Here is a 15,687-nt window from a genome sequence, read left to right as displayed (position 1 = left end):
AAGGGAGGATGGAGAATCACCAAAGGCTTCTGTCTGCCTGAATCTCATGTGGGGGGGAAGCCCCCACTTTGGCCCATATTCTCTTCCTGTTTTCTCTCCTGATCTAGGGCGTACAACCCTATAGCCACCTTGTATGCTAGTGCAGGTCAGCCCTGCAGGTTCCCTCTGTTCCAGTCTCCCTCCCTTTTACATTATGTCCTTTCCAACAAGGAAGAGTGGCCACAGCTCGACCTTGCTGTTCCCAGGCCACACCCCACAGTGAAAAGGCCATTTGCTTAAGACCCAGCAGAACCCTGGCCTGCAGGAGTCTCCACGGAGGACCCACCCTACTCCCACCCCAGCCCCCAGAATTACTGGTATAGAGTCTCTAGCGCTCTACCTACCCCTTGGCCCCAGCACAGCTGTCCCCCCTTCTGGTTCTGATGGCAGACTGGAGAGCACAGTGGGAAGAGAAATTGCTTCTGTTACTTATTGGCTGTCATGAGCAAGTGGGCTTGGGCAGCTATCTCATTCACACCTGACCATTCAGCGCTGAACAGGTGTAAATTAGCCACGACCACCCACCTCTCAGAGGCCTACTGTCAGCCCCTACACCTGTTGGAGCCCCTGTGAGCTCTAGGGCCCGACAGCCCTGCAGTGGACTCCCCCAGCCCAGACTCCTGGCCCCACTCAAAGTTTGAAATACCCACATCAGATCCAGTCCTTTGAATCTGGGTCAGGGATTCAGTCTCCAGGGACCCCAGTGAACCCTGAAAGGCCCTAAGCACTTAAAAAAAAAGATTTTATTTATTCATAAGAGACACACAGAGAGAGGCAGAGACACAGGCAGAGGGAGAAGCAGGCTCCCTGTGGGGAGCCCGATGCGGGATTTGATTCCAGGACTCCGGGATCACACCCTGAGCCAAAGGAAGACGCTCAACCACTGAGCCACTGAGCCCTTTCCTAAGCACTCTTTTAAGGCCTGATCAGTTCACACGTGTGGGGAGTTGTGAGCTACCAGCTAAGATGGTCCTGGCAGAGGGGCCTAGAAGGGAGTGCGCAGGGAGGAGGAGAGAAGAGCCAGAGCAAGCCCCTAGTCCCAGGTGCCCTCTTCCCCATGAAGGTCAGAGCGAGGAGGACCAACACAGTAACGTCCCACCCCTCAGGGTCTGAGCTGGGATCCTCAGGCCCAGAGTGGAGCAGGGACCAGCCTCGGTAACACAGTGGCCCAGCTTTTCATGAGTGGCCCCTCAGCTGTGTTCACAGCCCCTTCCTTCACTGCTTGCCTTCCCAAGAGCACCCCGTAATCAGGACCCTCACCCATCCCCCAAGAGCAGCTCAAGCCCAGCCCCACCCTGAGGCCTGGCTTCTTCTCCTCCCCTCCCAGCTGTCAGCACTTCTGTCTCTCTCACACTCAAACACAGCCTCTCCCTCCCCGGTCCCCTACTTTTCTCCTTCATAAATGGAGCTCATTTATCCCGAAAACACACGCCGAGCTCTTACTCTGTGCCAGGTGTGTCTGTTAACAGCTGGGGATATAGCAGTGAATGAGGTAGACATGGTCTCTGCCCCTCTGGAGACTTGGTTCCAGCCAGATGGACAGAACACGAAAAGAGAGAAATTAGAGTGAACACAGGCTATGAGGAGCGCCTGCCGAGGAAGGGGGGGGGGGGGCTAAGAGAAGGGGGTGGGCTAGTTTGGTAGGAGTGGTCACAGAAGGCTTCCCAGAGGTGGTGACGGTTAACCCTAAGGGAAGAGAGAGCCAGCCACTGAGTTGCTGGGGTGGGGCAGGGGTGGGGCAGGGGTGGGGGGGTGGGGAGTCTAGGCAGTGGGATCATCATGTGCGGAGACCCTGAGGCAGAAGCAAGTGAGCAGGTCAGAGGGGTGAGACGTGTGAGGCTGGAGCAAGGGAGGACTTGGGGGCCGAGGGCAGACCCGCCAACAGATGCAGGCCTTGGCCCTGATGGTAACAATTACGGAATTCATTCCAAGGGCAGTGGGAGGAGTCACTGCTGGTCTCAAGCTGGGGAATGACATGGTCTAATTCATTTTTCACGAAAGCAGTTTTTGCCATCATGTATTAAATTGCTGGGGAAAGGGGATGGGTTGGGGGGCAAAATAAAAGCAGAGGCCAGTGATGGGGTCAGAAGTAAGAGGAGCCACAGGACTCACAGTTAGGGGGTTGGGGTAAGCGCTGAGGGGCAAGTGGGAGCCCATTTGGTGGACAAGGGGTGAGGGCCAGGAGCCAGATCAGGAGTCACTCGGGAGGGCAGTGGAGGTATATGGGGACAGAATCCGTGTCCTCCCCCTGCCTTCCCAAGGCCTAGTCAGAGCCTGAAGGAGGGCAGCTTTGAGCCGAGAAGGAAGTAAGTGAGGCAGATGGAGGCAGGGATGAGCTCATTACTGGGGAGAAAGGTGGCAGGTGGGTTGGCCTTGTCCCCGAGAGGGCTCAAAGCCACCCAAGGCACACCTGCCTCCTCTCTTCCCCAGGTCTTTCTCCGGGGAGTCAATGAGCCCCTGGTCAACAACCGTGACCCCATGGTGGTCATTGCCAGGGTGGTTCCCAACTACAATGATTTTAAGTGAGTGGGGCCCAGGCGGGTGTGGGCAAGGAGAGGGCGGGCAGGGCAGAGGACAGAGGAGGGGAAGGGCTGTCTCTGCCACCACAGGCCCTGATTCCAGGAACCCTAGAACCCTCCCCTCCCCAAGGCCTTTCAAACCTCCCACTGGGGTCTGAGGTTGAGGAAGTTGCCCACAGTCCCTGCCTGGAAAGGGGCGGCTCAGAACTCCCTGCACGGGAGCCAGCACGTGGAGGAGGTCCTCAACCCTCCACACCTGCTCCCCCTCCCACAGTCCCCCCTCCTACTCCAGCGCAGGACCAAGGCTCCAGCCAATGGTCTTTCCCAAAGAAGGCAGCCTGTGGGTCCGCTCAGAACTTCATGACCTTTAGCCCCTCCTGTGAGTCCTCTCCCTCACCCTCCTGAGGTCTCCTGGCTCCAGCCAAATTCGTGCCCCTCCTCCCCAGACCACCTTTGGGGGTTTGGTAGATTTGTCGTCCTCAGGAAGGGTATTTGGGCTAGCATGGCCCCTGAGGGTCACACAGCATGGGGAGTCCCCCAGTGCACATGGGCCCTGTGTGACAGCTCCATTTCCTGGGGATCAGCTGTCTGCCTCTGTCACTTCCTCTGACTCTTCTGGCCCAAAAGGACTGTGCCACACATCTGTTGACCTGTGAACACTCCTTGCTTATTGAAGGAATGAAGCTGATACACTCCCTCCCAGCCCTCTTAAGAGCTAGGCACATGGCCACATGCTTGCTTGCTTGCTCGCTCGCTCACACACACACCCTGGACCCTGCCCCTGCAGCCTCCACGTCCCCCTTGACCTAAACTAGAACTGCCACCCCCAGGGTGGGTCATTCCGGCAAGGACTTCCAATGGCAGGGCTTTTTAAAGATGGGGCCGCTGGGGCAGTCAGATGTGGCCAGGCCACAGCAAGTCATGGGGAGAACCTGGGAGCTACGGCTCATCTCCAGACCCAGAGAGCTTTCCCACACCTTGGGCCGGTGATCAGAAGGACCAGGGTCCATCACCTGTCCTGGTGTCCAGAGCCCTGCGCCCTCCTGCAGGCCTGAGCCACCCGCGGCACTTGTGGGCTGACTGTCTCCTTGCCTCCCCAGGGTCAACCAGATAAAGCAGGATGCAGCCTCCATGGGGCTGCCCATCACCCGCCTCTCCTTCCCTAACCCATCCGTGATGCGCTTCGACGTTCCTCGGGGCAGCCAGAACGGGTGCCCTCAGGTACGCGCCCCCCTCCCCGTGCACCTCTAGTGTCCCACCCACGTGTCTATTCATTGGCTCCCTCGCTGGGCTATTCCCCTGACCCCTAAGGGGTTTACTGTGTTTCCAGAGCCAAGCCTCCTGTGCTGTGGAGGAGCTGCCCTCAGGGCGCCCTTGGTCCAGGGAAGAAGGCCTCACGCACATGAAAGGGTCACACACCCACACAGGTAGTGTGTGACCTAGTAACAAACCAGGAGGGACTGTCAGGCCTGTAAAAGGCACAAGAGAGAAGGACAAATGGTGTCTGAAGCCGCTGATAGGAGGTCCCTAGAGTACGCACATTCGCAGAGACAGGAGGTAGAAGGGTGCTCGCCAGGGACTGGGGGGCCGGGGGTGTTATTGTTTCATAGGTACAGAGTTTCCTGTTTGGGCTGGTGAGAACGTTCTAGAAATTGATAGTGGTGATGGTTAGACAACATTGTGAATTTACTTAATGCCACTGAATTGTGCACCTAAAGACGGCTAAAATGGGACAGTTTATGTTGTCTGCATTTTGCCACGATAAAAAATAAATTTTAATTCGAGGCAAGAGGGACGTGAAGCCTGGCTGATTGGAGTGGGTATCCAGACACAAGACTCTTGAGTGTTTAATAGGGGAGGGATTGTGCAGGGCGATAGGGAACGAGAGCACGGGAGTGGAGCTGGGGTGCGTAGGACAAGATAGATGCACATTCAGGGCCAGAGGGGAGAGTGAGTGGTGTGTCTGAATACGTGGGGGAGGGGTGTGCAGACTGCGGCTGGGTACCAGGGAATGGCCGGGTCCGTCTCTTCCCATAGTCTCTACTTCAGCTGGAGTTTGCCCCACACGATGGTCCCCACATTCCTAGAAGCCTTAAAGAAGACAGGGGTGCCTGGGAAGTCCTTCCTGTTGTCTGCCCACCACTCTTCATGTCTGGCATGGCAAATACAGAATGAGGCACCCCTTTGGAGCCCCCTTCATTTAAAGGCAAGCACATTTGAAGGCTCAAATATGGACAAGAATGATGGTGGCAGGGAGGGGTGGGACGAAGGGGGACCCGGGGGATAGAGGCTTCAAACCCAAACCAATCCTTGGCCTGATTTCCCCAGAGTCCTCTCACACATGGCCCTGCATTTGCCCAGAAAATTATGAACCAATCAGCAGGTGATCCCGAGGGGCAGGAGGCCTGGCTGCTGTAATGAGGGAGCCCCCTCCCCACCCCGGGCCCTCTCCAGCTGCCTTTGCTGCCCCATCAGTCTGTGTAGCAGAGGGGACCAAGCTCCCTAGCTCCCGAGACCTGTCTCCAGGGCCTCCCGCATGTGGCGGATGGAGGCCAGGGGCCCTGGGACACCAGGACACTTGTCGAAGTTCATGAGGCCACATGGCATTTGGGCAGGTTGAGAACTCACAGAGGTGCGGGCGGCGAGGACGGGGCAGGCTTGCTGGTGGGGGGCAAGTGGGGGTGGGTGCCAGCCAGCAGCTTTCACGCTGCCCTTCCACTTTCCCTTCCTGCGCCTCCATCGCCTCACCTGACTTCAGGGGTAGTGGCTGGGCCAGGTAGTGTCCGGGGCCACCTGCCCCCTGACACCTTGAGCTGCTGTGACCTCCTCCCCACCCTGCCCACATGCCCGAGCCCTGCAGCAGCGATTTGAGGGCCTGGCGCGCCTGGGTTTGCCCCCTGCTCTTGACTTGCAAGCTGCGTGGCCTTTGGTCCCTCCAGTCCCAGAGTCCTACCCTTACTGGCCTGTCAGGTGCGCTCTAAAGGGCTCAGGTGCGCACAGCGTGGGGGGTGGAGGCAGGGGCTTAGGGGCTCTGTCGAAGCTGTCCTGTCGGAGCTGCTCCTCCCCCAGTGTTAGATGCCCCCTGAGACCACAAGTAACAGACACCTCAGGGATGAGGCCCCACGAGGTTTGCCGTCACGCTGGGCACGGGCCCTAGGCAGGCAGCTGCCAGAATTGGTGGATGCACCATGTCAGCGGTGTCCCCAGGACCTGCTCCTGACACCCCCGAATTGCCACCTGCAGCTGGCTAACAGCTCCTGGAAGCAAAATGTCGGGGCACCCCATCCAGGCAGGGCCAGGAGGGAGCGCCTCCCCTCTGCACTGGCACCTGCACCTGCGGCTTTCCTGAAGGTCCCCGGATGCTCCCCTCTTGTCTCATGGGCCGGAATTGGGTCATGTGCACTCCTCTCAGCCAATTATGGGGGGTGTGGCATCACCCTGGGGTCTCTAAGTGACAGGTGCAGGGAAGGGGTGGGCCACCAGCTGAAGCAGGTCACCTGGGACGGAGGAGAGTGGCCCTTAGGGTCGGCTTCACGCCCCTGGGAGCCTGGTGATGAAGGCACGACGGTCAGTGAAGGGACAGTTGGGCCGCAGGGCCCAAAATGGGGCAGGACTCAGCACTTCCTCCCCCTGCTGCACCCTGCACCTTTGGGGGGGCCATTGCCCGACAGGCTGCCCCTGTTGGTCTGCCCTCCCTGCAGAGCTGAGGCAGAGTTCCTGGCCGATGGGGAGGAAACAGAGGAGAAAGAAGTTGCCCACTGTCCTCCCCTAACTCAGCTCCCACGCCTGTGGGCACCCAGGCTCTCATGGGGCCCCTGTCGCGGGCCATGTCTCTCCCATGGACCATGGGAGTGGCCTCCGCTCAGGCCCTTCCCTTGGACCCCTGGCTGACAGGACGCAGCCCTGGCGTGCAGTCACGGCTCCCAGGCCTACTGGTCCAGCCCCACAGGCTTCCGGCAGGCACGCTGGGTAGCCAGGTGTCCGCATACATGCTGTCCTCTCCGGTCTTGCTGCACCCAGCCTAGAATGGCCCCTCCCTCGGATCTTCCCCGCCCCCCCAGCCTTGCTTTCTCCTCCAACATCCCAGCTCCCACCACCCATACTTGCTTAGACCTCTGCATGGATCATAGGAGTGTGTGTGTGTGTGTGTGTGTCCGTGTCCGTGTCCCATCACCTAGGAAGATGGTGAGCTCCAGAAGGGACAGGGTCTGACTCTAGCTCCCCGAGATGCCCCGCAGCACTCCTAAGGTATAGAGTATGGAGTCGCCCCCAGGCGCTTCGGCTGAGTTCAGCTGAACTTTCATCTTGGTGGCCAGGCAGGCGTCCAGAGCCAGGGTGTCCTAGCTCCCTCGAGGTCCCCCAGCCTCAGCCTCTCCCCAGGATGCGCAGAGCCGGCTGTGGTAGGTGTGGGTGTGGATGCGGGGGCCCAGGGGAAATGCGAGGAGGCCCTACGGGCCCACGTAATGAAGGCTCTGTCCCCAGGGAAGGCAGGTCTGCCTCAGTGGCCAGGGGTTAATGGCTTTGCTGAAGATCACAGCGGAGGGTTAATCACATTCCTTAATTCTACAGCCCGCCATGGCCTTGCCCATTACTGTCTGTGGTCAGTGGCTTCCCCACCACACACACTGCCCCCACCCTGCCACACACACGCCACCAGCACCTTCCCCGGGGCCCTGGCATCAAACTACGAAGGTGGTTTAACCTGGAGTCCTTGCCGCTCCCCCTCCGTCCCTCCCTGCGCACGCAAGAGAAGCCGCTCCTCTCTCCCCAGGTGGAGGTCTGAAGGGATCTCTCTTGGAGGACTCCTCCTGGGAACCCATTCAGGGAAAGACCTGTCCTTACTGAGCAGTCAGACACTATTTCTTGCTTAGTCAACTCCATTTGGACACATTAACAGGCCCCAGAGAGGACAGCCAGCAGCCATTAAATGTCCCCCTTCCAGGGTGGGAGCAAGGGATGGGGGAAGAAGAGGACTGAGTGCCCCAGGGCCTGGCAGATGGTCCGGGCTATGGGGAGGCCCCTGAGGCTCCCAAGAGAATGGGGCAGCTCTGGGATGGGCATGGTTTGGGGATCAGTCCTGAAAGACCATTCCCAAGCCCCACAGAACCTGGAAGCAGCTTCTTTAGCCTGGCCTGGTGGCCGCGTGGTTGTCCCTGAGCTCCCTCCAGAGCCCATTCTCAGGAACATTCCGTCACCCCAGTCACGGTCCCTGTGTTCAGGACCCCTAGCCCCAAAGTGACTGCAGCCCATGTCCCCAGGGGCAGGGGCCTAGGCAGACACAGCTGAACCTCGGACTGGGCCTCAGAGAACAAGAGCGGACACATTAGTGTGACAGGCAGGAGGGCCTGCCACTGCGGCGGGGGCGGGGGCGGGGGCGGGTGGACCCACACTGATATTTCAAGATCCTGCATCAATAACTCTCCAAGCCAGTGGTGCATTTGTGCTGACCTTTCTGAGCAATGACGGGTTCCCGCAGGGGAGCGGGAGGTGGGAGCGGCTGCCACTGTCACTGACAGCCCCTGGCTGGGGACAGACAAGGCGAGGCAGCCTCCGGGGGAGTCTGCACCAACGACCCCAGCCCCTCCCTGTGTGGGGACCATGCAGGGCTGCCTGCTGTGCTCCATTCCTCCTGTCCCACCTTCCAGCCTTTGCAGAGGCCTCCTCCCCCTGGAGTCCAGCCTTATTCCAGGCATCCTCCAGCCCTGCCATGCTTGGAACCACCACCACCTCTGTTTTCCCAGCCAGAAGACCTCCCTCCTCCCCTTTGCCTGCCCATGTCTTGCTTCAGAGCCATCCCCTGGTCCTGCTTCCTGCAAGACAGCTTCTGTGACCACCGTCGGGAATGTCCCATGTAGCCCCCTTATTCGGGGGCTCTAGTCAATGCCATCTTGTTTCACTGTGTAAATATGACTCACGCCCGTGCCCCAGCTGGGGCCTGGTGTGCTATCAAATCCCCCAAATCCCGACGGCCTGCGTTGCCAATGCACCAAGGCTCAGGCATCTGAAGAGCCTCTGCAACCCATGTGGGGCAGAGGGGGGCTGGGGCCAAGGGTGGAATTCATGTCTACTTTGGCATCTATGACACCACCAGCCATGGGTGTGAGTGGGCGCAACTCTTTAGGAAAAGTTTACCCACAAGTAGTCAAGTGCCTTAAAATGCACATCCTTGAACTTAGCATTCCCATTTTGGGTACGCAGGAAATGATTTGAGACACAGAAATACATGTCAAAGAATATGCAATGCAGTGTTACTGTAGGGCCACGTGGGAAGGGGGAAACCAGGGCACCTGGACGTGACAAAATATCCTCTGGCTACTGAGATCATGGATGCCAAGTATTATTTGTGACTCTGGATATGCTTAGATTTTCACAGTAAATGAAAAGCATAGGATGTTAGGATAATTAAGTACAAAATAGGCTTAGGAAAAAACTAGAAAGAAACACACAGCCTGGGGCACTTGAGTGGCTCAGTGGTTAAGCGTCTGCTTTTGACTCAGGGCGTGACCCCGGGGTCCTGGGATCGAGTCCCATGTCAGGCTCCCTGCATGGAGCCTGCTTCTCCCTCTGCCTACATCTCTGCCTCTCTGTGTGTCTCATGAATAAATAAATAAAAATCTTAAAAAAAAAAAGAAACACACAGCCTTAGGACGGTTGTCTTTAGTGTAGGAATCTACGGTGTTTGGGGGGAGGGTTGTTTGTTTTTGTTTTAAGTAGGCTCCACACTCAGTGCAGAGCCCAACTTAGGGCTTGAACTTGTGACTCTGAGACCAAGACCTGAATTGAGATCAACAACCAGACGATTTACTGGCTCAGCCACCCAGGCATCCCTGGGGTTTTTCTTTTTAATCCTTCTACTTCTCCATATTTTCCAAAATTCATTCATTACACGTCTGTTGCTTTTATAATTGGGACGAACGTTTGTGATGTGTGTAGACACACACGTATGGCTATATTTGGGAGAACCCAGGGCCCCGCCACCGACTCCCACTGTCTCCTTTCAGCTGTCCAAGCCTGGGGGACCCCCTGAGCTGCCCTCGTGGAATCAGTCCTTCCTCTTCCAAGGTCGAGATGGAGCCACCAACTTCTCAGAAGACACAGCCCTGGTGCTGGAATACTACTCCTCGACTTCCAGTAAGTGCCCCTTGGTGCCGGGGCAGCCGTGCATCAGGACCTGAGGACCAGGGTGCTCAGACAACCTGCCTCCACCCCCTGAGGGACGCCCCAGTGCATGCAGACAGGTGGAGGAGCGCCTGCGGGGAGCCAGTTTCCCCTCCAAGCTGTGAGCCCTGAGGGATCTATCCCTCCGTCCTCACTGACAGGCACATGGGGAGGGGGTAGTCGTGTAATAAAAATGCATGGATCTAATATGGGAATAGGACCCGTGTGTCCTGCCCATGCCAAAGGACAAGGGAGCCAGGCAGGCGCTCCTCCACCACGGAGAGAGTAAGGCCCCCAAGGGCAGAGACGGGGGAGATCCACGTACAACCTAGAAACACCAAATATGGAGAGCTGGCCTTGAATTCAGGGAGCCCTAAGAGCAGAGGAGGAGGCTACTTGGGCAGGGCAAGTCCAGGAGGCAGGGAAGTGAGGCGAGGGAGAACGGGATGTTAGGAACCAGAGGATCGAGCGCCTGCTGGAGCCTCCAACACGGGGCCCGGGGGCCTGGCTGGGGTTCTGGTCGGAGTCCCAGCTGGTCCTCCCCGCAGTGAAAGGCAGTGAGCCCTGGACCCTCAGCAAGCCCCTGGGTGTCTCCGTGTTGCCACTGAAGAGCCGTTTGTACCGCAAGATGCTGGCAGGGAAAGGTCTGAATGGGCTTCGTGTGGAGAGGCTCCCCATCACTGTGAGTGCCCCCAACAGAGCCCATGCCGGTGCCTGCTCCCGCCCCACCCCACCCTGTTCCACCTTGCCCCACTAACACCAGTGAATCTAGCTTCTCCGGCAGCTTCCACCGGGGCCCCTACCACGGAAGCCGACCACTTTCGAGTGTAAGGAGTTCCCCAAGCTCCTGCCCCAGCAACAGGAAGAGAAGCACAGGGAGGCCCCACCGGACGGTGGCAAGAGTATAGGCCTGGGTTTAAATCCTGACTTGCCTTAGGTCTCACTGTGCAACCTGGGGCAAGTTTCTTAGACTTTCTGAACCTCAGAGTGCCCACTTCGAAAACGGGATCAACGTGCCTTTATAGGATCTCTCTGTAGGATAAGAGAGCCAAGAGCCCAGGCTCTAGAGCCTGTCTGGGTCCAAATTCTGGTTCCACCTCTCATTAGATTATCTGACTGCGGGAAAAATTAGAGTCCTGGTGGCTCAAGTTCCTTGTCTGTAAAATGGATTCATAGTAATAGAATTTTTCTCATAAGGTTGCAGTGAGGTTTTTTTTTTGAGGTAATATGTGTAAAGTGCTTAGAATAAGTTCTCAATAAGAATTAATCATCATGGTTTATTTCTATGCCACCTTTTCCCCTAAAATACTTCTGGCCTTCCTGACATAATAGACCTCAGTAAATGGGACTTTCACCCCTGTGCCAGGATGCAGGTCTGGAAGTGCCAGTCAGGTCTTCAGTGGAGCCGGGAAGGGAAGTTCGAGGCAGTGAGGGTGAGCAGAGGCAGGGGGACCAGCTCCTGCCTCCCTCTCACTCCCCAGGCAGAGCCCCCAGCAGGCCCCTTGAGGAATCCAGAGCAACGGGCAGATCAGAGGCAGAAGCTGCCCTGGCCAGCATGGACTGACTTCTCCGCTCTCCTCCCCAGGACACCAAGCTGAAAACCATGAATGGTGAGGCCCCCACAGTGGATATCTCCTTCCAGCTGCTTTCCTCTGAGGTAAGGCTGTGGGGATGCAGAGGGCAGCCGAGCGCCAGCTCCTGTAGCCCCGTGGTGGGTTCCAACCCCCTGCACAATTGCTGGCCTTGTCCAGGGGCTGGGGCCAGAGGCTTTGGGGAGGAGGGGACCACTGCTTTGGCTAGAAATGTCTGAGGGTGATTTAAGGCTCCAGAAAGCGAGACAGTAAACTGAGATTAGGAAGAGGAGGGCTGAGAGAAGAGGCCCCCCAGGCCTGGGAGTCGGCCTGTAACTCAGCCCAAGGCAAGCCTGCCTCACTGGGATCAAAGTTCTACAAGTCCTACAACTAGGATTTGTTCAAGTCCTACAAACCTACAACTAGGATGTCAGCTTCCATGGCTGTGTAACAAACTGCTACAACCTAGCGGCTTAAAACAACACCCGCTTATGGGCTCACACTTGCATAGGTAGGCAATCCGACAGGGCGCGACTCAAGTCAAGATGTTGGCAAGGTCGCATTCCTTTCTGGAGGCTCTGGGAAAGAGTGTGCTTCCAAGGCTCCCAACATCTCTGTTTCCTCGCTGGCTGTCAGCCGGGGGGGCCTCTCGGCTGCTGCAGCCTACCTACATTCCTTCTCCCAGGGCCCCCCTCCACCTTTCAGCCAGCAGGGATGTCAAATCCCCCCCATACATACCTCAAAACTCCCTGGCTTTCTCCTTTGTCAACAGCCAGAGAAAACCCTCTGCTTTTAGAGGAGCTGATGTGATGGGGGAGGCCCACTCTGATAATGTACCCATCTCAAGGTCAACTGTGCCACGTGACGTGATCCCCGGGGTCATAGCTCCCCATAGGCATGGGTGCTGGGGATTAGGGTGTGAAATCTTGGGGACCCGTTTTTGGAATCCTGCCTACCACAGCTGGGTTGATCCAAGTGGAAAGCTACTACCGGCCGAGCCCCGCCTGATGGATGGGATCCCTTCCTCCAGCCAGCGCTCCCTGGACTCTGAGTCCCGGCTGGACCCTGGTCATTTGGCTCCTGGCAGGCACCTTCTGCCACTTTTTAGTCTGGGATGCTAAGACAGACACAAAGCGGGGATGTGGGCCGTTCAGGACCATGAGCCCGGGAACTAGTGACCAGGGGCCAACTTCTGGGTCAGCCCCCTCCTGCCAGCTTCCCACACCAGGAAAAATAGCCACTAGCGCTGGGATAATACTTGCCCTGTGACCTCACCCATGGAGCACACAGGGAATTGCCTGGTGTAGGGTAAGAGGCACATATCTGGGAATGTAGCCACTCGAAAAATGTGTCCCTACAAGGCCTCTGGTAGGTACCTGGGACTTCCCATTAGCACTTCCCCCTCTGGAATGTTCGGCATTGTCTTCTAATTCCTGATTCCTCTAATTCCTGGTGAAAGAGAGTTTGTCAGATACAGCCCATCACACACCCCCCGCTCCCACCCCCACCTCCATCCCCACATCGGGTGTAGGACCAAGAAGGTATTGGGAGGGGAGGACATAGAAGCAGCAAAAGACCCCAAGAAAGAATCAGGGTCCTTAGAGAAAATGTCACAGATTTCCCAGATTGGAGCTCAACCCCCCACCGCCTCTTGTCGGGGTCTTGAGTCTGCCAGTGGCCACTGCCCATCCCTTCCTCACCTGCCCCTGCCTCCCAACCCGTCACTGGGGTACATGTGTCCTGAGGACCGAAAGGAGCATCAAGTGCCCCTGGTCAGGCCATTGGGGGACCCAGGCAGGCAACAGGCAGGTGGACCAGACCCTTCCCCAGTTGCCCAAGGGCTAGGCACAAAGGTCTCATTGATGAATTATTCACCAGAGCTGTGCTAAGTGCAGAATTAATCCCTTTCCTTCCAGCTGGCGGCCTCACTAAATTATCCCTCCAAGTCATGCGGGAAAACGCTGCCGAATTCATTTAGCGGCTGAGTGTTTTGATCTGGGCCTTGTGATTTTAGCTTCCCCTTCCCCCAGCCCCCCTCCCCCTGGAGGCGGGTAAAAAAACCTTTCAGTAATGGATTTCCGAGAAGAAAGGAAAAGAAAGGGATCAAGATTGGGTGTGAACCAGGAAAATAGTACTAGAGGAAATTCAGATTCTGCAGCCAAGCATTCACACACAAACACAGTTCCACACTCGCACACTCCTCACACCATCGCATGAGACGGTCCCATATGCACAGACATGCACACGTGTGCACCCCCACCCCCCTTTGCAAGGGTGCACACACTTAATGCGTATACCCATGTTCGCACACAATGCAGGCTGCCACACAGACATTTTCACACCCCTGTTGGCGTGCACAGAAGCTGCATATCTTTGTGGCTAAACTGTTCCTTGGTGACACTACATGTGAATTGGCCCATAACTGACTCACTTTGATTCTAGAATCTTGAACTCCAATTCTGGGGCAAATGTGGTGGGTTCCACATAGGTTCTTGCAGCCAGGGCACCCAAGCCATTCATTGGCTGTCCTTGTGGATACAATGAGGAGACGGAGGGACTGGCAGCCATGGAGCCCATCTGCCTTTTTTCACCCTCATCGGGCTTGGACCTGGCTCTCTGCTAGCATCTGAGCCCTTTTGGCATCCTTCTCGCTAGGGGTGGTGGGAGAGTGTTGAGAGCTGATGAACAGGTGGATGGTGTCGTAGCTGAGCCCAGAGGGCCCAGCCCCAGCTCCCTCACTCACCATCGCCCTCAAGATCACAACACTGGTGTTCTCTGTGCCACTGCCAACATTTATTGGGCACCTACTGTGTAGCAGATACTGTCCTGGTTTGAGAGATCTTACAGTCCTCATAAAGCTTGCATTCTTCGAGGAATCCAGGGAATGTGGACCAGACAACCACCAAGTGAGTTCATGAGTAGCATCAGCTCCTGGTAAGAGGCCTGATGAAACCCAGTGAGAGCAAACACTTGACAGGCTCTGAATTCCTTGCCTCTTCCTGTTGCACCTATGATGTTGTCTGCAAATTCATGGTGGAAGGTACCTGGCCTTCATGTCTGCATTCTTGCCTGAGGGACCACGACCATTGCTTCTTCCATCTTTCAAATCAAACACTGCTCAAAGCTCCATGAGCCACTGCCTGCAGTCTGGGATCTTAGAATCCCAAGGACACTCTGGCTGCAGGGGGGCTTGGGATAACGGGCCTCCTGGGGCCCCTCGTCCATGTGGCTAATGGTTCCATCTCAAGGGCAATTCCCTGCAAGTAGTCAGATGTGCTACTGAAAGGTGATGCTTCAGGAGAAATAAATACACATGGCCTATTTAGGTACCACCCTCCTGAGGACACATCCTCTTTCTCCTGAGCCTCCATAGGACAGAGACATGTTATCCTGATTAATTGAGGTTTTGGTGAACACCAACCCCCCACACCTACTGCTTCCACATCACCCATTGTCAGAGCCCTGGGAACAAGAGTATTGCAGAATTTCCAAACAGGCAGAGACCACAGAGCTGTCTCTCAGGAGCCCACCCTGGACAGGATTCTCCTTGACAACATCCACTGCAGGTGGACTTAACCTTACTCTGCCATGACAGGATGCTTACTACCACCAGAAGTGCCCTGTCCCATGGCTTGGTGGCCACAACAGAGAGAAATGACCACCTCCCACTGAGCCCACCCTCTCTGTGCCCCCAGGCTCCTCCGTGCAGCCCTGGCAAGCCCCCAGTCCTGGGGATACTGGCACACGGTCAGCCATCCGGCATGCTGCCTGGCACACTAGCCAGCAAAGCCTGCAGGTTCTGTGAATGACAAGATGGACTGTGCTCAAAGCTAGGTCTGTTGGCCATGGGTTAAGCTTTTTCCCTCTGATGGGACTTGTCTACAGGCACCTGCTGCTGAGAGTGATCTGCTTTAAGCTGGAGCTGTGTGTGTAGATGAATATGTGAGTAACTACATAGATTCACCAAAACCATATATATGCCACAATATATGCATATATGCCACAAACTTCCCTTTATCACACATGCTGTGGGGGTTGGCCTTGGAGGTCCATTCAGCTCTAAGAATCCATAAGCCTATGGTGGCTACTCCACATATACATATATGAATAACCTTTTGCTCTCTTCCACTTTCCTTCTGATGTTGGCCTCTACCCTTTGAAGAGTGTGATCTGGTCCCCCAGGAGTCTGTGCTTCTCCAGGCTAAGTAGTCTGCCTCTTTTAATGAACTGGTTTCAAGATCCCACAGCATCCTAGGTGCCCTCCAGCTTACAGGCAACCTCTTTGAAGCGAGGCCCATACTGACCAGGTTTCCTAGGCTGACCCATGTGGACGGGAGCCCAGCATGCACGTGATAGATGCTCACTGTGTCAGTGCTGCCTCCATGCATGGAAATGTGCCT

At 56.5% G+C, this 15,687-nt stretch overlaps 1 protein-coding gene across 8 annotated transcripts in view; it reads left to right on the top strand.

Annotated features, from left to right (window-relative positions):
• CCDC33 (coiled-coil domain containing 33) overlaps positions 1 to 15,687 on the top strand; it is a 104,932-nt gene that overhangs the window by 41,900 nt on the left and 47,345 nt on the right. For 7 of the 8 annotated variants that reach the window (XR_011999292.1, XM_072746008.1, XM_072746011.1 and 4 more), the window contains 5 exons: positions 2,470 to 2,561; positions 3,659 to 3,779; positions 9,560 to 9,689; positions 10,265 to 10,398; positions 11,302 to 11,373. Coding sequence is in view for 7 of the 8 variants with exons in the window: in XM_072746008.1 (XP_072602109.1) it covers positions 2,470 to 2,561; positions 3,659 to 3,779; positions 9,560 to 9,689; positions 10,265 to 10,398; positions 11,302 to 11,373 (549 nt within the window). In the remaining variant the exon portion in view is untranslated. The remainder of the gene's footprint in view (positions 1 to 2,469; positions 2,562 to 3,658; positions 3,780 to 9,559; positions 9,690 to 10,264; positions 10,399 to 11,301; positions 11,374 to 15,687) is intronic. The other variant, XM_072746013.1, reaches the window with a different exon arrangement.

The sequence above is a fragment of the Vulpes vulpes genome, unplaced genomic scaffold (assembly GCF_048418805.1).
Source record: "Vulpes vulpes isolate BD-2025 unplaced genomic scaffold, VulVul3 u000000678, whole genome shotgun sequence".
NCBI lineage: Eukaryota > Metazoa > Chordata > Mammalia > Carnivora > Canidae > Vulpes > Vulpes vulpes.
This window is presented reverse-complemented; position numbering and strand designations above follow the sequence as displayed.